This window comes from Papio anubis, chromosome 14 (genome assembly GCF_008728515.1).
Source record: "Papio anubis isolate 15944 chromosome 14, Panubis1.0, whole genome shotgun sequence".
Classification (NCBI taxonomy): Eukaryota; Metazoa; Chordata; class Mammalia; order Primates; family Cercopithecidae; genus Papio; species Papio anubis.
In genome coordinates this window covers 37380387-37404936 of record NC_044989.1, presented here as the reverse complement: position 1 = coordinate 37404936, position 24550 = coordinate 37380387, and the positions used below count along the sequence as shown (strand labels likewise).

At 39.8% G+C, this 24550-nt stretch overlaps 2 protein-coding genes across 5 annotated transcripts in view; one reads left to right on the top strand and one right to left on the bottom strand.

Annotated features, from left to right (window-relative positions):
- Positions 1-1742: 1742 nt before the first annotated feature.
- Positions 1743-18209, bottom strand: NDUFAF7 (NADH:ubiquinone oxidoreductase complex assembly factor 7). Of its 4 annotated transcripts, none has more exons than XM_003908507.4 (10): positions 18067-18209; positions 17559-17722; positions 13969-14049; positions 12610-12720; positions 8360-8573; positions 7466-7524; positions 6188-6298; positions 3991-4134; positions 2531-2704; positions 1743-2035 (listed from the first exon to the last, which is right to left on the bottom strand). In XM_003908507.4, exons 1-10 carry the CDS (start codon positions 18119-18121, stop codon positions 1820-1822), a joined length of 1329 nt encoding a protein of 442 aa, XP_003908556.2. In that variant the 5' UTR covers positions 18122-18209; the 3' UTR covers positions 1743-1819. The 4 variants fall into 4 exon arrangements, with proteins under 4 accessions (XP_003908556.2, XP_009182260.2, XP_009182261.2 ...); XM_009183996.3 differs by having other exon boundaries at positions 17993-18110; XM_009183997.4 differs by lacking the exon at positions 18067-18209 and adding an exon at positions 17839-17969.
- Positions 18121-24550, top strand: part of CEBPZ (CCAAT enhancer binding protein zeta) — a 27778-nt gene continuing 21348 nt past the window's right edge. The window contains exons 1-2 of the mRNA XM_003908506.4: positions 18121-18421; positions 20787-22279. Coding sequence (XP_003908555.1) covers positions 18266-18421; positions 20787-22279 — 1649 coding nt within the window. The 5' untranslated portion in view covers positions 18121-18265. The remainder of the gene's footprint in view (positions 18422-20786; positions 22280-24550) is intronic.

The window sequence follows — 24550 nt, the reverse complement described above, 5'->3', positions numbered from 1 at the left end:
ATACAGGAATATAGAATAAGAACAACTAGGAGTGACCCAAGGCTGGGCAGCATCTGAAAAGCAAGTCCTCCGTCTTCCTTTATTTTAGTGCAGGGGTGTCTAATCTAGCCACATTGGAAGAACTGTCTTGCACCAAACATAAAATACACCAACACTAATGATAGCTAATGAGCTTAAAAAAAATTGCCAAACAAAATCTCATACTGTTTTAAGAAAGCTTACAAATTTGTGTTGGGCCACATTCAAAGCCTCCATGACATGCCATGTAGTGTGGATAGAATGCTACTCCTGTTAAGCAGAAGCAGCAATAAAAAGCAACAGTTCATCACTCCGCCAATGAACTTCTGATACAGTTAAGCCGTAAATTCAAGACATATGGCAAGTATTCTTTTCCTTTAATCTCCCTTGTAAATCTGTGTTGCTAATTTAATAATCTCCCTTGTAAATCTGTGTTGCTAATTTAATAATTCTCTAAGTCCATGTTTCCAGTATTAACACAAAGCTGCTAAAAACCAAAAAATGAAAACACATAATACAGAACTAAAACTTGCCATTTGTCTGAAAATTATTCCTCCTGGGTGGGGGTGGGGGTGGGGGGGGGTGTGTCTTTCTATTGCCCAGGCTAGAGTGCAACAGAGCAATCTCGGCTCACTACAACCTCTGCCTCCCGGGTTCAAGAGATTGTCCTGCCTCAGCCTCCTGAGTAGCTGGGATTACAGGCGCCCACCACCACGTCAGGCTAATTTTTGTATTTTTAGTAGAGACGGGGTTTCACCATGTTGGCCAGGCTGGTCTCCAACTCATATTTGAACTACATGTCAAGGTTTACTATTTCTTGCTGTGACCTTTATAATTTTTTTAAAAATTAACAGATGCACAATGTAAAAAATTTAAATACCCAGCCACTCCCTGCCCCTCAAACTCACTTCCAAATTGGGAAAATTGTGCATTCATTCCTTAACTTTGTATGCAAGTACATATCACAGAAAACCAGTGTACACTAGTCTATTAGTTTCTATGAAATTACTTGTAAATAGCTTTTCTCCTTCAACAAAAATGGAATCAACTATAAAAACTCTTGCATCCTACTTTTTTTCACTTACTAAATCTTAGAGTTTTCTATGTCAGAACATACGCTTTAGCTCATTTTTAAAAATAACATTTTATCAGTTTCCTATGAATAGCCATTTAGTCTGTTTCCAGTTTTTATTAAACCAATCACTGCCCATGTTTACTTTTTTTTTTTTTTTTTTAAGAGGGAGTTTCGCTGTTGTTGCTCAGGCTGGAGTGCAGTGGCACCATCTCAGCGCACCACAACCTCCACCTCCCAGGTTCAAGTGATTCTCCTGCCTCAGCCTCCCTGAGTAAACTGGGATTACAAGCATGTACCACCATGCCCGGCTAGTTTTGTATTTTTAGTAGAGACGGGGTTTCTCCATTTTGGTCAGGCTGGTCTCAAACTGCTGACCTCAGGTGATCTGCCCACCTCAGCCTCCCAAAGTGCTGGGATTATAGGCATGAGCCACTGCGCCCGGCCCCATGTTTACTTTTTAAAATAAAATAGAAATATGGCAACTAGCTTTATAAGTTAAAGGAAACTCAGTCTCACAATAACTTATTAGCTTGAGCAGACATTTGCACCAAAGCCAGTCACAACCCTAAAAGTTCTATAATTTTGGTTGTATTATATATAACATGGACTGTTCTTGCTGTGAAAAGATAAAATACTTTCACTTTTGTTACCTGCAGTGTATGAAATGTGTTTCCTTTATTTTGATTTCTTGGGCCGACTGAAGGGGAAAATGTCCAAGCTGAAATATCACTGCCAAGCAAGTTCACTAAACCCAGCTACAAGGGATGCAAAGGGTTTTGACTGACGTGCATTCCTCTGATGTCTTCCACCTTCAAGTCTCTCATGAGGTAGCAAGGCAAAAAAGTTAAATCTCTCTCCCATCTTCTTTGGATTTATTAACATATCATATCCTTGAAGTAATTGCTGCCTCACTGATGGCTCATTTGATTTATCTAAAAGAACCTGAAAGGAAAAAAATTCTTAGCAAAATTAACCAGAAGACAGAATTCCTAGTTACGTGCAGCAATACTAATGACTCAAATATTCCAATAAAGCACCACTCAAAATGTGACTTCTGATTACCTGCCTGAGAATCACAGCATACTTATTAAAAATGTAGGTTGGTGTGAAACATAAGGATTTGCATTTTTAACAAATATCCCCAGGGGGTTTGATCTACAGTAAGGTTTAGGTGTCCTCGGAAGAACAGTTAGAAAATTCATACCCATAAACACAGTTTTCTTAACAAAAACACTATTTGGAAGTCTTAATGCTACCTCACATGGAGATGCATGAAACTTACCAGACTAGTTACTAAATCCTATACTACCTGAAAAGGCTAGAATACCAAGGATTGGCTAACTGTAAGAGCATTAAGGCCAGGTGAACATACTATTTAATTTTTGCAATACTATGAAATTAAAGTACTTAATAACAGTGAAATAAAATAAACCTTACCTTCAGCCGGACATCAATACCCATATTTTTTAAAAATGTGTGTTGTTTTATTGGGCCCAGAGAGGCTACTTTTCCCTGTGCCATTCTTCGTAAATAACTGAAGTCCACATCAGCTGTTAGATCTGCCGTTCCTGGGGCAATTAAGACATCATGAAGCTTGTGGCCACAAAACCCCTTGAACATAAAGAAATCAGATTTTTGCCCTTTTATGGTTATTAAGATTAAAGAGATGCTATCATATTAAAGTTATTTAATATTTACATTAATGCTTGAGGTGATGGAATAGAGCTTTCATTAATTCTCTTAGGCAGGGAACACCTAGGCAGTGTTTTACGAAGTATATGCGTCAACCATGTGTCAGAATCACCTGAGATACACCACAAACTACTACACAACCATTAAAAATCAGATCATGTCCTTTTCAGCAACATAGATATAGCTGGAGGCCATTATCCTAAGTGAATTAATGCAGGGACAAGTCCAAATACCACACGTACATCTCACTTCTCTCAGTAAGAGCTAAACATTGGGTACACGTGAACATACCGATGGGAACAAACCCTGCTGGCTACTAGAGGGGCGAAAGGAGGAGGGGAACAAGGGCTGAAAATCTACCTACTGAGTACTATGCTTGCCACCTGGGCGACAGGCTCACTTGTACCCCAAACCTCAGAGTCAATGCAATATACCCACGTAACAAATAACAAACCTGCCTCATGTACCCCCTAAATCTAAAATAAAAGTTGAAATTACTTAAAAAAAAAAAAAAATCACCTGAGAATATATTACTGACTCTAACCAGACCTGGTCAGTCAGAATCCTGGAGGTGAGGCTAGAGAATGAGTATTTTCAACAAACTCTCCAGGTTATTTTTAGACACAATAAAATTAGAAATTAAGAACCACAGACCTAGAAAATGACTAAGAGCATTTAGTTAAATGGTTTTCAATTAAAGTATATTGAACAGAATTGATCATATTCAAAGATCATTAAGAAAGGATGTTTAGGAACAGTGTAAAAGAATACATCTGGAAAGGGAAAAAATGTTGAAAATATAATAGAAAAAGCTAGAATGATTACAGTAGGTAGTTTAAATCTGCAAAGAAGTACCAAAATTTTTCTTGAACAAAGGAGGGTACAGATAGAAAGGTTTAAGAATGTGAAGAAAATCTTTCCATTTGTATTATTCTCCAAATTTGTATTATTTGGATTTGTAAACATAGGTTCTACAACTAAGGAAGAACGTAAACAGTTCAGATCCTGTTAAAGGAGGGCTGGACAGTAGACTCAGTGTTAGGAGTAAGAACTAGGGTTAAGGGGAATTACAATAATATCAATTAATGTTAACTATAAAATAATATAATACAATAATACCAGGCACTGTAGAAATCAAAGCTCTTCAATGAGTTTCAGATCTAACACTGAAAGTCTAATAAATCATGTTACTGAATTATACATACTCTGAAGGTATCTGTCTTTGTTCCATCATGACCATAATCAGCAACCAGTGCAGCACCTCCAGTTAATGCAATGCGTTGAGAAAGTTCCTCAATGATAACACCAGCATCAGGACACACTTCAACATGATCCCTTGTTTCATCATGCTGGTAAAGGGATCATTACAAAAGTCAAAATGCATCATTCAAAAGACTTACTTCCTTAGGGTTTTTCAGGTTTTTCCTCAATGAGCATTTCTTAGTTTTAATAAAAATAAATTTTCTTAATATGAGTGTTCTCTACACTCAACTTTTCACCTGACTCCCTTATTATACAAAACTCCTTAGTTCTTTGATGCTATCCACTTGATTTACGGAGACATTTAAATCTCTTTTACAAAAAGGTAAATGCCCTCCCAATCCCCCCAGATGGCCTAGAGCATTATCATTTTATTTAATGTAAAATACTTTTATATCACAAATCATATAAATATATTCCTCTAGGTTGAAAGCATGGGAAAGGAATTTTTGTCTGCCTAGGACATAGTCAATGAAAATATTGTGCTGAAAGAACAAATCATATAAATCCAATAACACAAAGCAGACCCTATTAGACAAGTATATCATCATGCCCTCTGTTGTGCCAGAAAGTATCCCAATGATATGCCCTACATCAAGAAACATCAGCTTATAAACTACTGACAATGTATTGAAACCATTATTACCCCAAGATGTTCACTTATTAACTAAGGGGCCACAATAAGTGTGTACTAGCTTAAAAAACGAAATGACACTAAGTATTAGTACTTGCCAACCTGACTAGTATATATGAAATTTCACTACTTCCTGATCTGATTGAAAATGTGGTATTTCTTTCCCTTTATTATGAAAACATACATTAACTTGTGCTCCTCCCTAACACATTATAGAAATGCAGTAATGATCTGCCCTGATGTCTGCCTACGGTAACAGGCATAGAGTCAGATGGAGTTGAATCTCAGCTCTTCCTATGCTTACTGGTAGACAAGTTACTTAAACTTTTTGAGCGGCTTTCTTCCTTATAGATATTGTAGGTTTGTTGTGAGGATTAAATATAATAAACCATTGAGCCAATTGTGCAATGAAATTACTGTGGCTTAACTATTAAAAACCATGAAGTCAGCCTCATCAGGCATCAGTGGACATGCTGATCATGCTGACATTCTTACTATCCTAGGCTACTCTTCAAGATGACATGTATTACCATTCATCTCATTCAAGCAAAAGGGAAAATTCACTCCCTCCCTCCTAAGTGAATACTAATTAGGTCAATAACTAGATGAACTCCCAGGACCAGGAGGTTAGTTCTTCGTGGTTTTATGAATGTGTCATTCAGGTAGGTTGCCATAGTATGAGAAAACAGTTGTTCACAAGTGTTCCGTCTGACATTTAAATTTATACTTAACAAAGAAAACTTAATTCATATATTTAAGTGTAAAAGCTCTTGTGCTTTTAAAACTGATAATTTCTAAGTAGGAAGTTCTCAGTTAAGGTCCAGGAAGTAGAAGTCATCTTCTGAGCTGGAAAAGGACTGAAAAAAAAGAAGCAATCTGAAGCCTGGACGTTCCTGAGAAGTACAGGGATTTTTTGTACCTTTAAACAAGCCAAGATAGATAGGCTCTTGCGATGATTCCTTGAGATCAACAGGAAGCAGTAGTAATTCTACCATTCTGGCAGAATCAAATTGAGATCTGCGTGGAAGCATGGGATAAAAGCCATGCTCTAGCCCAAAGAAAGATAATAATAGAACCTACCTAATACAGGGCTTTGAGAATTAAATGCAAAAACAGAGTAACACAAAGTACTCAACAAACGTTAGCTGTTACTGTTAATTAATTTACTATAGTCTGTACTACATTGTTTTCACAGATGTAAACTTTTCCTGTGGACAATACCATTGCCATTTGACATGAAACTGAGGTAAACAGTGAAAGTAAGAGATTTGGCTGAGTAAGCGGTTACTAACTTTCTCTTACTACATCACATTAAGGTCACAGATTTAAGAAATGATTTTAACCCACGCTCCTGCCTCTAGCTCCTCTGCACATTCACTGTCAATAAAAAGCACCTCCTATGCTATTAGCAACTCTTCCTGTAAAGGAACTCTAAAGTAGTGACTCAGAAAATAAGACTTTGAAGATTCTGTGAGCAATAAAAGAAAGTTAAAAAAGCATATTCTTACTTGTATGAAGGCTTCTGCTGGGGTGGCAGAAGGTGCCAAAACAAACCTCAGTTTATCAGAAACCTGTGGATCAATGTCAATGAATACTTCTCGCCATCCCTGTGGTGTCTTCTAAACACAAAATAACACATAAAAACAAATGTTTGCAAGTTTGTTCTCTACACTGCTTCTACCAAAAATAGCTTTTTCTCCTCTTACCATAAGTAACTAACATTTACAGGGCACTCACTATTTAAAATTACTTAAATGCATTATTTCATTGCCTTTGAACAATGAGTAGACTGATCGATGCAAAAGAAACAATAACAGAGATGAGGCTGTGGAAGATAAAATCAGCAGCTTGCAAAGTACCCAAAAAACGGAAATAGACTCAGGAGCAATAGCCAGAAGCTTCACTAACACATTACCACAGAATCATGAGAGCTGCTCTTCTCCATACAAATTACCAGGACACATACATTATCACCAAATCTTAAATCTCCTCAAAGAATGAAGAAAAGTTTTATTTATTTTTTTTTTTTTTTTGAGACAAGGTCTCGCTTTGTCGCCCAGGCTGGAGTGCAGTGGTGCATCTCAGCTCATTGCAACCTCTGCCTGCTGGGTTCAAGCGATTCTCATGTCTCAGCCTCCCGAGTAGCTGGGAAGTACAGGCACCTGCCACCAAGCCCAGATAATTTTTGTATTTATAGTAGACACAGGGCTTCGTCATGTTGCCCAGGCTGGCCTTGAATTCCTGACCTCAAGCGATTCACCCACCTCGGCCTTCCAAAGTGCTGAGATTCAGGTGGAAGCCAGCATGCCTGGCCCCAAAAATGTTCATCCATAATTTTTTTTTAATGTGCTAAGGTTGGCTGGGTGCAGTGGCACACACCTGTAGTCCCAGCTCCTTGGGATGCTGAGGCAGGACGAACACTTGAGCCCTGGAGTTCAAGACCAGCCTGGGCAACATAGCAATATGCTCTCTCTTTAAAAAAAAATTTGCTCAAGTAAATCCTTCATTGCACCACAGCCAGTTACCATCTTACCATTTTTCATTCCCTTACTTCTTCAAATCAGAAGAATTAAGAATTCTTAATAATTATCCCAGGAGAACTACAAATTCTCATTAACATTTCATTTTTGCTTTCCAATTATTTATGTGTACCAAAATTCCAAATAATAGTTAAAAATAACCTCAAGGAGTAAAATTTGTATACTGAATAAACACCATAAACATTGGCAACACAACGCCTTTTGTATTCAATTATAGACATGACTTTCCCCCCCCCCACCCAATACCTGAAATTTATGCACAGGAAGAACATCAAAAAATTCATGTGCAAGATAAAAGCTGTATCCTATTTAAAAAGAGGAAAAGAATTAATGTTTCCACATTTTACAGGAATTAATTCTTTTGAACATTAACTGTAAAAAAGAAAATGCCTACTTCCTCCATAATCATCACTACCACAGAATTCTCTGCCTCTTCATGGAAAACTCACACTGCAGAACACGTAAAAGAACACTTACTACTACTCTTACTTTCCATATAAATGGGGTCAGAAAATGGAAATACCTGAAATAGCAGTTAAATCTTTTATCCATCACTAGGCTTCAAGGAAATTAGAAGTCAGATTTGTTAGCTGGAAGGGAATTTGCTTTCATAAAATCGGGTTTCTCAGCCTGAGAAGGCTGAGGCCGGGAACGGCCTGAGATGCCTTGCCCAAGATCGTACCCCCATTTGAGCTTTGAGTCAAGCTTCATCAGTATTCCTGACTAGTACAGGGATTTTCCCCCACACCTGGCTTGTCTTTAGGAAGTAAGGATTTTCAAAAGATTTGATAACTGAACTAAACCCACCTACTAACACTGCTTCCATCAGCCCCGGCTGCCTTGGGCTGCTCCATCATCGGAACTATCCTAGCTATAGGGAAATACTCAAAAGTACAACGGAGATTTACATTTTATTTGGGTTCTACAAAACTACATGAAATAAACTACTACTTAAAGTCAGGCAACTTTATTTTCTATTATGATGCTCTTTTCTAGAAAAAAGTAGGCTACTCTCTATGGATAAGGGACTTGGTAGCAGTAACTCATAATCTGTTCTATTGCTGTAAAAAGTTACAGTCCCATCACTACTGTAAGGGTTGTGATCAAAATTCTTTCATTAATCCACGTAAAGGTAATTACCTTTTGGAACATCGTGCAGATGTCGGTACCAGGAAATTGGAATCCCAGACTTAGTGACACCTTTCATATACACTGGGGATCCAGCATTTCGCTCTAACGGGACCTTCTCTTCAGTCAGTGTCAATGCTTGAATCTCACTTAATTTTTGGCTTACCTCTACCAGATGTACTGAAATGTCACAGTTTTTCAGCACAGATCCAAGTTGAGTGAACACCTAAACACCAAAAGAAGAAAAAAAACCACAATGTGTTAAGTAGGTTTAGTTTCCTAATCATTTATATCAATGATTTAGTCACGTCACAATAGAAGTAATACTTCAGAGAGACGTGTTCCTTACCCAAGCCACTCGCCAGCAGTCTATAAGAATCACAACCTATTAGTTATTAAGCATAATTTAAATAAGAAATGAACAATGCACAATTTGGTTTCCTAATGATAAATTATGATTAACAAATGAAAATAAAAGACTTGGCATCTGATAAATTATGATTAACAAATGAAAATAAAAGATTTGGCATCTGATAAAAACGATTCAGATTATGGAGTCTAAAAAAAGACCAAGGAAATAAAAGGGGGATAGCCTTGCTTTGATAATGTCTCTAGGTCTAGGAAATAATCTCATCTTTGAGATGATGATAACTCTAACCTCAAAGAACCAAATCTGAATGGTACTGAAAACGACTGCTTAACTCAGGGGTCTGCCACATGTTCAATCTATATTTAGCTATATGTTTTTTCACTGTTGTAAACATCAAGGGAAAAATGAAAATACTAATATTTTACCAATCTTTTAAGGCTAAAAATTCAATAGTAAAAGCATAAAGTGTATCAACATTATTTTTCATTTGAATTTAATTTTTACTGGTGATCTGCCTCCAATTAATACTTTTGAGATATGAATATGCACATCCAGACTGATAATATGAACAAGATGATTTTTCCAAATTTAGTTTTGAGATCAAAATACAAATGGAAAAACATCACAGGCGAAATTCCTTCAGAAGGTAACATCGAAAATAAAACAGGTCGGATACTTCTCTGGCTATTTGCTTTACAACCCTTTAAATTCTTTGGCTTTTTAGGAGTTCTTATGACTCAGTCTGGAAAAGCATCCTTCATACATTTTAAGAGCTCTGGAATTGACTTTTAAAGTACTTGAACAAGAAAATATGATTTGAGGTCCTTATTAAATATTTGATATTCAAATGACCTTGCTGAAAAACATAAAATAGAGCCCTGGACATTTAAATTCATGATTTTGTTTTCTTTCTTCACCCAAATAACCAAGATTCTCATTTGTCATGTTTATATAGTTTTTAAATCCTTCAATTTCTAATTTAAAGCAAAAACCATAAAGCATCAAGAAATTTAAATTTATATTGACTATGTGTTGGTGTTTCTTGTTTTGTTTTTTTTTGAGACAGGGTCCCACTTTGTCACTCAGAGGCATGATCACAGCTCACTGCAGCCTCAACCTCCTGGGCTCGAGCAATCCTCCCACCTCAGCCCCCCGACTCGCTTCGACCACAGACGCGTGCTACCACGCCTGGCTAATTTTTGTACTTTTTGTAGAGATGGAGTTTCACCCTGTTACCCAGGCTGATCGTGAACTTTGGGAGCCTTGGACTCCCAAAGTGCTGGGATTACAGGCATGGGCCACTGCACCCAGCTATGTTTGTTTTTTACATTGAATTGCCAGGTACATAAAAAATACACTCAAAAAGACTATTGAGTTCTGAAATACTAGAAACTACAAAAGTTTAATAAACACTCTTACTTATCAGGCACTATAAACAACTGTCCTCCTTTTTAATGGTTTTATAAAATAGTACATAGACTGATAGCAAGAAAGATACAGGAGAGAACAGCCACCATCTGGTTAAAGAAATGGGACATGACCTTCTCTCTAAAGCCCCTGTGGACTCCCTGTACCCTCGGAAGTCGCCACCATTCTGAATCTTCAGTTAATAATACCCTGACTTTTCTTTATAAATGTTGCTAAATATATTTTTATCACCAAATATATATTGTTTAATGTTGACTATTTTTTGGATTTTATATAAATACAATCATATAATATGAACTCTTTCGCAAACTGCTACTTTCACACATCTTGTTTCATGTTGAATACTGTTACATTCCGCTGTGATTTCACGAATTCTTGCAATACTTCGTATTCCACTGTATGACTGTACCACAATTAATTGATTCATTTACCCACCTGATAGGCATTTGTGCTGTTTCAGTTTTCTGCTCTTTTATTCAATGCTCCTATCTTCTTGTACGTGTCTCCTGGTACACATATACACTAGTTTCTCTAGGGTAAATCACTAGCAGTAAAATTGCTAGGTCATACAATATCAGAAACTTTGATGTTAACAGATAACGGCCAATAGCTTTTCGAAATGGTTGTACAAGGCTAGGTGCGGTGGCTCACGTCTGTAATCCCAGCGTTCTGGGAGGCCAAGGCAGGCGGGCCACTTGAAGCCAAGAGTTCAAGATCAGCCTGGCCAGCATGGTAAAACCCCTTCTCTACTAAAATACAAAAATTAGCCGGGCGTGGTGGTCCACGTCTATTATTCCAGCTACTCAGGAGGCTGAGGCACAAGAATCACTTGAACCTGGGAGGCCGAGGTTGCAGTGAGCCAAGATCGTACCACTGCACTCCAGCCTGAGAGACAAACCAAGGCTCCATCTCAAACAAAATAAAAAAAGGATGTACTAAATTATACTCTTACAAGCAGTATATGACAGTTCCCATTGTTCCACATATCCGCATCTGCACAATACTTGGTGTTGACAGACTATTAGCTTTCTTTCTAATCTGGCGAGGGTTACAGTGGTATCTCGCTGTGATTTTAATTTTCATCTCCCTGACTACCAGTAAGACTAATATTTTTGTTTTGCTTTTTTAGTCGTTTGTATTTTCCTCTTTTATGAATGGACTTGTTCACATCTTTGGCGTGATTTTTCTCAAGTTATCTGTCTTCTTATTGACTTAAGGAAGAGTTCTTTAAATATTCTAACTACTAGTTCTCTGTTGGTTACATGTCACAAATAACTTCTCCCACTCTGTGGTTTGTCTAATCACTCTCTCTTTTTTTTTTTTTTTTTTTGGAGACGGAGTCTCGCTCTGTTGCCCAGGCTGCAGTGCAGTGGCCGGATCTCAGCTCACTGCAAGCTCCGCCTCCCGGGTTCACGCCATTCTCCTGCCTCAGCCTCCCAAGTAGCTGGGACTACAGACGCCCGCCACCTCGCCCGGCTAGTTTTTTGTATTTTTTAGTAGAGACGGGGTTTCACCGTGTTAGCCAGGATGGTCTCGATCTCCTGACCTCGTGATCCGCCCGTCTCGGCCTCCCAAAGTGCTGGGATTACAGGCTTGAGCCACCGCGTCCGGCCTAATCACTCTCTTAATGGGGTCTTTGAAGAACAAAAAGTTGCCAGTTTATTTGTAGAGCAAGAAGTTCTTAATTTTAATGTAAGAAATGAAATTATTAATCTTTTTCTTTACGTCTTCTGCTTTTTCTTTTTTAAAAAAATATAAAAAGAGACGAGGTCTTGCTTTGTTGGCCAGGTTGATCTTGAACTCTTGGCCTCAAGCAATCCTCCCACCTTGGTCTCCCAAAGTGCTAGGATTACAGGCATGAGCCACTGTGCCCATCCTAAACTTTTTCTTTTTTTTTGAGACAGAGTCTCGCTCTGTCGCCAGGCTGGAGTGCAATGGCACGATCTCGGCTCACTGCAACCTCTGCTTCCTGGGTTCAAGCGATTCTCCCGCCTCAGCCTCCTGAGTAGCTGGATTACAGGTGCGCGCCACCATGCATAGCTAATTTTTGTATTTTTAGTAGAGATGGGGTTTCACCATGTTGGTCAGGCTGGTCTCAAACTCCTGACCTCTTGATCTGCCCGCCTTGGCCTCCTAAAGTGCTAGGATTACAGGCATGAGCCACCACACCTGGCCTAAACTTTTTACATAATTAAAAACTTTGCTTCCTGAAAAAACAAATACACTCTCCCATAATGTCTTCTAAATGTTTCCTATTTTTAGCTTTCATATTCTTCTCCCCCTCGCCTCCATTTTTTAAGCTTACAGACAACAGTAATGACTGATTACATTATGCTGACATTATATTTTAGCTGAGAAATATGAGATTAAGGAACTGAAAACCAATGAAATCAATGCAGTTTGCACACTCAGAAGTACTAAAATTCACTTACATGAAACTTAAAGTCATTCTTTTATTACCTACCCTCAAAATATCTCCCACGAGGGTTCCCCTACCTGGGCCCAGTTCCACCAGCTGGAAAGCTGTGCTTTTTCCAGTGGCCATCCATTCACTAATGAACCATATCCCTAGTAGCTGTGACAAGGAAAACAAAAAAAAACACATATTAAGGTATCATAAAGTATAAAAGTATACCACAATATAAAATTCCACATAAATAGGCACTATATGCCAAAAAGCAAAATGTGTACAGCCATATGTATTTTAATACATACATACATGTACACACAGGAACTTCCTGGGACTATAACATATACCATTTAGGAAGATTAACAGGAAAAAAAAAGGCAGCCTCTGCTATAAAAGGTCCCATGACATAGATAACAGGATATCACTACCAGAAAAGTATTACTATTTGAAAGCAAATAAACAGATGAAATGTGATTATGCCATTTCTTCATATTCATATGATTTAAACAATTACATGACTCTGATAATAACCTAATGTTTTTCAATACCCACATTCTACTTCCCCTTATACACTATTTCCTATTTCTAAATTCATAGAAAGTACTTAGTGGAAATTAACTAGAATTCTGTTTATTAAAGGAAGATTTGGCCAGGTGTGGTGGCTCATGCCTGTAATCCCAGCACTTTAGGAGGCCAAGGCGGGTGGATCACCTGAGATCGGGAGTTCGAGGCCAGCCTGACCAACATGGAGAAACCCCGTCTCTACTAAAAATACAAAATTAGCCAGGAGTGGTGGCACATGCCTGTAATCCCAGCTACTCAGGAGGCTGAGGCAGGAGAATCGCTTGAACCCGGGAAGCGGAGGTTGCAGTGAGCCAAGATCGCACCATTACACTCCAGCCTGGGCAATAAGAGCAAAACTCTGGCTCAAAAAATAGATAAACAAAGGAAGACTTTTACAGTAACTATGGTTAAAATCACGACTGGCAGCTTTAGAGCTTATCTTAATTCCACTGATTCTTCAATGCTCTTTTTTATCTTTTCTCTCTTCCTTCCTGGGCACTCTACCTCTTTCCTCGCCTTTCCTTTTGTCTCTCTTCCTTCTTCCATTCTCTTACTTCATCTGATTCTCCCTTTTCTGTCCTCTTTATGACCCCCTCCCTTCCTTCTCTTTCTCTTTGTCCCTGTTATCTCTCCATTTCCCTTCCTACAGCGGAGTATAAACTTTTCAAATATTCTACCATTTTCCTCCCCTCTACTGCCTCTCTATTCCCTCAGTACATCAACTACTATAAAGTTAAAACTTTTGATGAATCACAAAAGAAGCTGTAGAACACTACTACAGAACAATACAATTTGAGCTGTTCTCAAACGTTTATATTAGCTTCATTCATACTTTACATTGGACATTACCTCCCCAAAGATCTGACTTATTTCAGGTGAAGTAATGAAATCTCCTTGTTCGCCTAGCATGTCACGGTACACATAATAACCCTGAGTAAAAAGAGAAAATGGAGAAACAAAATTAATTTTCAAATAAGCCTTTATAAAATACCCCTCCAAAATCTTAAATAATGTAAAAGTGAAATAATTATTTAGTAAGAAAGCTCTCCTCTAAACAAGCAAGGGAAACATGGTGTCTTTATCCAAATTTTACAAAGTAACAGTCATTTTACAAAACTGGTAGAAAAACAATTACACCTTGACCACAAATGCAGAAGTCATGTAACATCCGTCTCTGCATGCCAGACCCTTCCTCCCCTCCCAGCTCCCACAGCCGACACAGCAAGACCCCGCCTACTCCTCCAGCCTCCTCTCCGAATTCTAACACCTTCCGTCTCACATATGGGCCCTGCCTGCTGGTGATGATCTGTTTCTTGACCTGGGTGCTGGTTACATGGGAGCATTTGCTTTGGGAAAATTCATGGAGCTGTAAACTTGTGATTTATGAACTTTTCTGTATGACTATTGCATCTCCAGAAAAAGGTGAGGTTTTTTTGTTTTTGTTTTTAGCCTTGCTTGTCCAGATATCCATGCCACCGCAAATCCTTACCCTTCTCCCTTTTCATCTCTCCCTGGCAGTCTTATACTCATCCTCTGAATCTGCTCATACGCCACCTAGCTGACCTCCTCCAGCCCTCCAACCTAACACCAAATCCAGTGCCACCTTTTCTAAGCTTATTTGTCTATGTTCTTCACCACAAAGTCTAGTTGTTTGCAGAAGAACATGCCTTATCTATCTTCATATCCCAAGTTTTAATATGATGCCTAACCTTCAAGAAACACTCAAGAATTGTGTTAAAAATGTCCTATGCTTCTGAAGCTCCTATTCTACCACCTTACTTCAGATGACATGGGCCCCAGTCTCACTGCAGAATTTTAAAATGTTATAGAATACAACTGCCTCAGCTTCCCAACCCCACCTTGGCCTCCACCTAATCCCATTTGTTTCTGGGGACTCAAGAATGAAACACCTTCCCCTTCTCCCCTTCTCCAAACCTAATCCCTCCGCCTGTGCTCCGGGTTGCCATTCCTCATACAACTCCCCTGGGTCCATTTAGCCATCCCCCTCTCTCTTCCACCTTCAACTTTCCCCTTTCAGCATTCAAAATAAATCAACTCACTCCCATCTTCAAAAAAAATTTCTCACTCCATACAACATCTCTCCTTCTAGGCTTTCTAGTTCCATTCATAAAGAAACATGATAGGGGTATTTGCCCTTTTTTGTGTTATGAACCACTGTGGTAGTCCAGTGAAGCCTATAGACCCCTTCACAGAGTGTTTTTAAACGCACAGAACCACAAAGAAATATCTGAAAAATATGTATCAAATGTTTTTAAAAATGTGATATATACACTTCTTTACTAGTGTATTTAAAAAAACATAATCAGGCCGGGCACAGTGGCTCACACCTGTAATTCCAGCATTTTGCGAGGCCGAGACAAGCGGATCACATGAGGCCAGGAGTTCAAGACCAGCCTGGCCAACAAGGCAAAACCCCATCTCCACTGAAAATACAAAAAACCTAGCTGGGCATGGAAGCATACACCTGTAATCCCAGCTACTCGGGAGGCTGAGGCACAAGAATCCTTTGAAACTGGTAGGCGGAGGCTGCAGTGAGCCGAGATCGCACTACTGCACTCCAGCCTGGGTGACAGAATGAGACTCTATCTCAAAAAGCAAACAAACAAAAAAGCCCATAATCAAGCCAAAGACCCAATAATTAACGAAATTTTGAAGGATGAGCATGATGAAATTCTGAGATGCCTGTGATCACTGTATTGTCATAAGGAAATACCAATGATTTCCACAGATGACAAATTCACAAGTATTGCTAATGCTACTGGTTGCTGCGTATGTTCATAATTGAAGAAATGCTAAATTTCAGTTGAAAGTTAGTGAAAATAAAGGTGTAATTTTTTTCCATCCAGGTTCATGAAACCCCTGATTTCTATTAAAGGGTTCCTAGGTTAAGAGCCTCTAAATTTTAGAGTTACCCCAAGTCTCAATGCTGGGAAACCTTCCTTTCTCTCAGTACATTCTCCCTGGTTCCTTGGCTTTAAATATCACCTACATGCTGATGATGAGTAAACGTATATACGCCTGCCCAGTCTTTCTTCTGAACGCCAGGTTCTTTTTCTTTTTTCTTTTTTTGAGACAGAGTCTCACTCTGTTGCCCAGGCTGGAGTGCAACGGCGCGATCTCGGCTCACCGCAACCTCTGCCTCCTGGGTTCAAGTGATTCTCCTGCCTCCTGACTAGCTGGGATTACATGCACCCGCCACCACACCCAATAATTTTTGTATTTTTAGTAGAGACGGGGTTTCACCATGTTGGTCAGGCTGGTCTCAAACTCCTGACCTTGTGATCCACCCGCCTTGGCCTCCCAAAATGCTGGAATTACAGGCGTGAGCCACCATGTCCGGCCCTGAACGCCAGACTCTTACAGCCAATTGCCTACTTTCTATCTCCACCTGGATGTCATTGCTAACAAAATACGTATAAAATGCAGCTCCTGGTGTAGGCCCTCTCCCCAGCACTCCTCCAAACCTGGTCCTGTCTGTCTTAATCTCAATAAAAGGTGCCGTCACCACCTAACTGCTCAAGCCAAAACTACAAATCAGCCTTGATTCCTCCGTTGCATCACTCAATCCATCGGCAAATCCTGTCAGTCCTTTTCTAAACCACCCTCTTCTATTTCTAGTACCACCACACTAGTCTAAGCCACCTATCTTGCAGCCTTGCCCACCAGCATTGAAAGGAAGATACCGGCCTTGGGTAAACCTCGACACTGGAGTCACGCCACCATATCCAACAGCAATGGCCAAATCAACCCCAGAATTCCACAGAGGTCATATTTCAACCCAGCAAAAGGTGAAATATTCTAAAATAAACGACTACAGGCTTTCACCAAATGGCTTTATAGAACAGACAAGGAAACGTGGGTCAGAAAGCTGTGACTGTGCCTAATCCTAGAACAGTGCAGACCCAGACTGCATTCTCAACTGCACATGTGAGAAAACCCAGCACATCTCTCCAGTGCCAGCTGAGGCCACTCCAACACAGGCAACTTTCCAGGCAGTAATTCCTATTTCCAGATGCCTGTTGGAGATTTCCACCTAAGAGTCCTACAACACTTCAGATTCATATACCAGCCTGAACTCTCCATCCTTCCTCCTGCATTCCTTCTCCCAGAGCAATAATCCACACCACCTACCATCAGCCAAGTAGGAAAGTCATCCTTCCCGCATCATAAATCCAATCAGCTACATTCTGTCTCCTAAACACCCTCGGACCATGTCCTCTCCTGTTTATTGGCCCTGCCTCTGATGTGAGCCAACCCTGCCCAACTGACAGATTATCTGTCCCCAGGTCCTCAGAAATGGCTCTTCCCCTGGCAGGCACCCCCACTGCCTGGGCTGAGGACCTTCGGGCTTCTCCCTCCTGGCTCGCACCTCGCAAATCGGCTAGAGAGGGCCTAGTCCTCGGGCTACCCGACCATACCTTGGCTGGATTAGTCAACACCTCCTTCATGTACTCGGCCACAGTGATGGGACCAGTAGACTTTATTTTGTACATAAGATGCCGCAGCATCGGCGTCACCGGGTTGTTTTCTGCAGGTTCATTCCCGGAGCTGAAGTATTTCCCTCTCCAAATAGAAGGAATGGCTGTGAAAAACACAAATCAAACAGACCCCGTGATAAATCTTAACATTCACGAACGCAAGCCGCCTGAGCGTTTTCAAAGCAGCTTCGTAAACCCTTAACCTCACCCTACCGCAGACCTCGGGCTACTGTGCTTTGCACGCCCCCAGGGCGCAGAGACAGCACGCACTCGCCCACGACTACGCAGCCCTATCGCGTTTGCGCTGGACCCGTTTCCAGCCCAGGGCACCTTCAAGGTGGAAGTGAGCCCCTGAGCCCTTAATTCCCCGGTACCTCAACTGAAGAGCTGAGGAAGGCACCCCACGCGGTTTCCAAGGCAACAGGGCTTCGAGGGGACTGACGCTTACCTGCACGCGCCACGGCACACAGCGGCCCCACACCTGACCTCACCAGAACAGTCATGCTGAAATTCGCAGGCCGGCTCTCTCCGCCAGGAGCTGAGGCTTAGGCTATTTCCGGGAGAAGACGCCCCCACCCCCCGGCCGGAATTACGTCACGGGCAGAGCGGAAATAGGCTGAGTTCCAAGAGCGTATGCTCTGCTAGCCATGGCGGCAGCCAAGGAGCCTTTGGAGTTCCATGCCAAGCGGCCTTGGCGCCCCGAGGAGGCAGTAGAAGATCCGGATGAGGACGACGAGGATGATGCTAATGAAACCGAGAATGGGTTCTCCCTGGAGGAAGTGTTACGGCTCGGAGGCACCAAGGTAACTGCCGCGGGCTCCGGGGAAAGGGGTCAGACGTGGGCAGTCCCTAATGTCGCTAGGCTGACTGCCCCGCCGCTTCCGCGCTGCCTAGAGCGCGGGCGTCCAGGACCCAGATCCCAGATCCCAGCCTCGGAAGCATGTGTTCTGTGAGCTTCCCACGCTGGTTTCCAGGGCTGTTTACAAAAGAAAAGTTTCCAGTTGAACGTCGTATTCTCTGGCCTTTCTTAGGATGTAGGCGATCCTCTCATTTTATTAACGTGGTATAACCATCACACCATCAGGTCGGAGAGTAGCTTTTCTTGGTCCCGACCTTGTGGTATGAGTGTTTTGAACACCAGTGGTATTGGAATTTTCATTTCTGTTCTCGTGGAGTACGTGCACGTGTCACTGTATGCCCCAGAAGCCCTCTTTTTTGGAACATCCTAATTAAGGGACAGAAACAGTAAACAAACTTTTAAATACATAGTACAGCAGACACGGGGTAATGCGAAAGGACGATAAGGAGTGGGAGCGCGTTAGTATTAAATGAGATGATCGACAAACACATCACGGAGATGTTTGAGCAGAATCCTAAAGGAGAGGAAGGAGTGAGCCATGTGCCATTATGGTTGGAACAGAAAATGCAAAGACAGGCAGAAGAGTGCCTGACCTATTCCATGAGCAGCCAAAATGCCAATGTAGCAGAGGCAGAGTGAGGTAAGGGGAGAATGGTAAGAAATGAGGTCCAAGGGGTAAGAGGGCAGGCTTTTGCTCTGAGTTTGATGCAAAACCACTGGAAGATTTTAAGCAGATAAGGGACAGAAATTAACTTTGTTTTTAATATTATTTTGTTTGGAGACTGGACTTTCAGGGTGGAGGAGTTGGTTAGAGATAAGTAGATTCACAGTTTTGCTCTGTGCTTGTGTATATTTAAGTTTTGAATAGGTAATATATACACATGATACACGTGATACAAACTTTAAAGATACGTAGTGAAAAGTCCAATTTTTTCCACTTTTATCTCAGCCGTAACAATTGCCTTGATAGGAAGCAATTATTTTTACAAGTGTAGTTTATATCTTTCAGGGATACTGTATACCTTTTCAAGCATATACATATTTATGTGTATGAAATACGCGTGTATTATTTTTTACATGAATAGTACCATATATATACACCTAGCTCTATATTTTGCTTTCTTTTCTCTCTTAGAAATCCTTCTATATCAGTGCATGAAGTTCTGTGTTATTGATATGGCTGCATAAATCATTTTGTCTGTCTTAATTTATCTAACCAGCCACTTATTGTGGATATTTAAATTATTGCCAGTCTTTCACTATTTTAAATAATACTACAGTTAATAACCTTAATCGTAATATTTTTTTCCCCACTTTTGTAAGTGTATATGTAGTCCAAATTTGTAGAAATGAGCCAGGCACAGGGGCTCACACCCATAATCCCAGCACTTTGGGAGTCGGAGGTGGGAGGATACTTTCAGTCCAGGACTTTGAGACCAGCCTGGACAACGTAAGGAGACCTCATCTCAAAAAAAATTTTTTTTTTAATAGCTGGGCGTGTAGTCCCAGCCACAGGCTGAGATTGGAGGATCACTTCAGCCTGGGAGGTTGAGGCTGCAGTTCAACCATGGTCAAGTCACTCCACTCCAGCCTGGACAACAGAGCGAGACCATGTCTCAATCAATTAGTTAATTTTTAGAAATGAAGCTGCTGGGTCAACAGATGTGTGCCTTGTATTAAACAGTCGTAATTGGAGTTGACAAATTGTCCTCCATGTAGGTTGTGTCAGTTTACACTCACATCAACCATGTATGAAAGTGCCATTTCCCCCACCTCTTCCCCAGCATCACCTGTCATTGTATCTTGCTCATCTTGCAATGTATCTTTGCTCATCTGATAAATTAAAAGATGGATGTATCATTGTGGTTTTAATGTGGATTTCTCTAAATGTCAATGAGGTTGAGCATCTTTTCATATTTTTAAAGAACCTTTTTTTTTTTTCTATGAACTGTTCATATCCTTTGCACATTTTTCTTTTGGGTTGTCACTTACTGATGTGTAGAAAGTTTTATATTAAGGTGTTAAACCCAATTACTTTGATAGGAATTGCTTGTATTTTTTTTTCCAGTTTATAATTTGTATTTTTTCCTATATCGAAATAAAAAGTGTGCGTGTGTGTGTGTGTGTGTAAAAGAAAGAGAAAGATAGATTTACTTATCATTTACTTTGTGGACCCTGAGTTTTATGTCAAATTTGAAAGAATTTTTCCAGTTCTGAAATTATTTTTAAAATTATGTGGTGTTTCCTATTATTTTATGGTTTTATTTTTCACATTTGTAATGTATTTTTAACTTATGTTTTTAATGCAGCAAGATTACCTTATGCTGGCTACTTTGGATGAGAATGAGGAAGTGATAGATGGAGGCAAAAAAGGAGTAATTGATGACCTTCAACAAGGTGAATTGGAAGCATTTATTCAAAATCTTAATTTGGCCAAGTATACAAAAGCTTGCTTAATTGAAGAAGATGAACCAGCTAAAAAAGAAAATTCCAGCAAAAAAGAAGTAAAAATACCTAAAATAAATAACAAAAATACAGCAGAAAGTCAAAGGACATCAGTTAATAAGGTCAAAAATAAGAATAAGCCAAAACCACATTCTGATGAGAACGGCAGTACCACACCAAAAGTGAAGAAAGATAAACAGAACATCTTTGAATTTTTTGAGAGACAGACTTTGTTACTCAAGCCTGGAGGCAAATGGTATGATCTGGAGTATAGCAATGAATATTCTTTGAAACCTCAGCCTCAGGATGTTGTATCTAACTACAAAACCCTTGCTCAGAAGCTGTATGAGCATGAAATCAACTTATTCAAAAGTAAGACGAATAGTCAAAAGGGAGCCTCTTCTACCTGGATGAAAGCAATTGTGTCATCGGGGACACTAGGTGACAGGATGGCAGCCATGATTCTTCTTATTCAGGATGATGCCGTTCACACACTTCAGTTTGTAGAAACTCTTGTGAACCTTGTTAAAAAGAAGGGCAGCAAACAGCAGTGCCTCATGGCCTTGGATACTTTTAAAGAGTTGCTTATCACAGACCTTTTGCCAGACAGTCGGAAGCTGAGGATTTTCAGCCAGCATCCTTTTGACAAACTGGAACAGTTGTCCAGTGGCAACAAGGACTCAAGAGATAGAAGACTGATATTATGGTATTTTGAACACCAGCTGAAACACTTAGTGGCTGAATTTGTGCAGGTCTTAGAAACTTTAAGTCATGATACATTAGTAACCACTAAAACTCGAGCCCTTGCAGTGGCTCATGAGCTGCTTTGTAACAAGCCTGAGGAAGAAAAGGCTCTTCTTGTGCAAGTGGTAAATAAACTGGGAGATCCTCAGAACAGAATTGCCACAAAAGCCTCCCATCTGTTAGAGACATTACTTTGTAAACATCCCAATATGAAAGGAGTTGTGTGTGGTGAAGTAGAAAGGCTACTCTTCCGCTCAAATATCAGCTCCAAAGCTCAATATTATGCAATTTGCTTTTTAAATCAAATGGCTCTGTCCCATGAAGAAAGTGAACTGGCTAACAAATTAATAACTATTTACTTTTGCTTTTTTCGGACTTGTATAAAAAAAAAAGATATTGAATCAAAAATGCTTAGCGCCCTTTTAACAGGTGTTAATAGGGCGTACCCTTATTCCCAGACTGGTGATGACAAAGTGAGGGAGCAAATTGACACACTGTTTAAAGTGTTGCATATGGTGAATTTTAATACCAGTGTGCAGGCTTTAATGTTGCTTTTCCAAGTCATGAATTCTCAGCAGACAATATCGGATCGATATTACACCGCATTATACAGGTAAGAACATAGCATTCCAATATGAGACGTGAACTATAACTTGATGTACAGCACAGGCAGTGCCCTCTGTGGGGCAAGAGAAAGAGTTAGAAAATTGGATTTTAGGCCCCCTTAGCAGCTTGCTGCTCGCCACCTTCAAGTAAGTCACTTAATCTTTGTTTCCCTGATGGACACAAATTATATTCGCTGCTTTGAATACATTTTTCATTTTGAGAAGTTGTAAAATACAGAAAAATACCCAAAAGAATCATTCATATCTACCAGCTAGAATTTCAGAATTAACATTTTGCTATGTTTGTTTTAAGTCTTTTGGGATATTAAAGAAATAAAATCGCAGATATAATTGTAGTTTCCATCTTCCCATTCTCAATCCTGTGTCTTTTCCCTGCTGTCTTTCACACGGTTGAATGCATTCACACAGTAACTCATTCAACAAGTCTTTTCTGAATGCCTACAGTATGGTGCCATGCTCTAGGTGCACAGGAGGCACAGCGAACAGAAATCCCATCCCTGGAGGCACTCACGTTCATACTGGGGGAGGCAGCAGAGAGAGGAGCTGTGGTAAACAAGAAAGTATGTTAAGTAGGGAGTTTTGGGGGGTGCAGGGTTTTTGTTTGTTTGTTTAATGGAGATTAAGATTTTCTTTACTGAATTTTGCAACTCACTCATTGAGGCATATTTTCAGCAATGTGTAAACAGTTAGGAGCTGTTTAAGAGGCAGTAGAACATAACTGTGTTCAAGAAATTAATATATTTCCTTCTAATTCATTTTTATATATTTACATAGATAATCTTGTGAGAAAATGTAGAGTAGTGGTTAGTATCTTAGACTTAAGCCACGCTGCCTAGGTTTGAGTCCCTGCCATTAGTTTTCTGTGTAACTTTGGGCAAATTACTTGATCCCCACTAAAAACCTATTGGTAGACATAATTCATCCCATGTTATCATGCCTAAGTGGATTTGTCTGTAGGATGGAGAGAAAAGCACCTATCTCATATGATTATTATGAAGATTTTGAAACTTGCACAAGATTCTGCAGCTTGTAAATGACAGAACTGGGGCTTTAATGAAGGTTGGGGGGTTATGTGTGTTAACCCATGTAATCTTTGTGTGTATGTGAAGTGCTTAACAGTGCCTAACACATAGTGCTATGTGAAATGTTGGCTGCTATCCTTATTACTGATACTCATGCATGTTTCTTTAGTTTAATCCTCTTAACAGCTCTCCAGTGTGTGAGGTACAATAATTTGTGCAAGGTCACACAGATATTAAGAGACCAAGTTAGGTGGCAAATCCAGGTCCACTTGCTGTAGAGTTCATGACATTTCATAGCACTGATTGCTCTGGTCCACTAAAAAGACTCTCAGAAGCCTTTCCACAACTCTTTGAAGTAATAGATACTTAACATCATTAATTTGAAAAGAGTTCCAAGGCTGAAAATGTAGAGGTTTCGGGGTCTTGAGTTTTTTGTTTGTTTTTTTGTTTGTTTGTTTGTTTGTTTGTTTTGAAGGGGGGTGGTTTGATTATTTTGAACTTTTGATGGTCATAGGAATTTTTAATTTTTAGAAAGTGTTGGAAACATTTTTCTGTCTCTATTTAACATCATAGTCTAACATCTCTGAGGAAGAGTACATTTTTAAGTTTTTAAAATCACTATTTGCCAAGAGCTCTCGCAGATGGAGTTTCTTAACGGGCCTTTAGGCCTTCTTAAAGTGTTTGTTTGCTCTTGGTTTTATTAAGAATCCTTCACATTAAGAAAACCCCTAGTTAATTGAGGGATAAAAGAAATGACATTATTTGATTTACAAAAATATTTATCAGAACTTTAGGAAAATATTTCATGAAATGATAGAGACATGTCCCTCTAAATTCTTCTCAAATGTTTCTGTTGATGTGAAATGGAATTTACGCCTAAAAATAAGTTGCAAACTGGATGGAAATGTTGGAAAATTTAAATGTAAAGAGAGAAAATTGAATAATCCAGACTATCCCAGGATATTACCAAAAGGGTGATATTTCCCAGAGTATGCAGAGCAATAGGAAAGCGCTTCACAAGCTTAAGTCTTTTCATTTCCAGTATTAGTAGGAAAAAATTGATGGGAATACTTAAAACAAAGGAAGTAATGATTCCAGGTGTTAGTAGAGCTAATCTGGAGGATTGTGTTAATTCTGGGTGTCATAATATCTGGAGGTCTAGACTGGTTGGGGACATGTGTAGTATTCAGCATCTAGAATAGAGAATTTTTAAAGTATCATGAGGTCAGAGTAGAG

What these genes read in the sequence shown, in the direction of transcription:
- NDUFAF7 (XM_003908507.4), bottom strand. Translation starts at nt 18,121, where the DNA reads ATGACTGTTCTGGTGAGGTCAGGTGTGGGGCCGCTGTGTGCCGTGGCG. An exon ending in TCGTGGGAGATATTTTGAGG is followed by an intron (nt 8,574 to 12,609) that starts GTAGGTAATAAA and finishes TTTGGTGTTTAG; the next exon opens with GTGTTCACTCAACTTGGATC. An exon ending in GTATTGATGTCCGGCTGAAG is followed by an intron (nt 2,036 to 2,530) that starts GTAAGGTTTATT and finishes TTTTCCTTTCAG; the next exon opens with GTTCTTTTAGATAAATCAAA.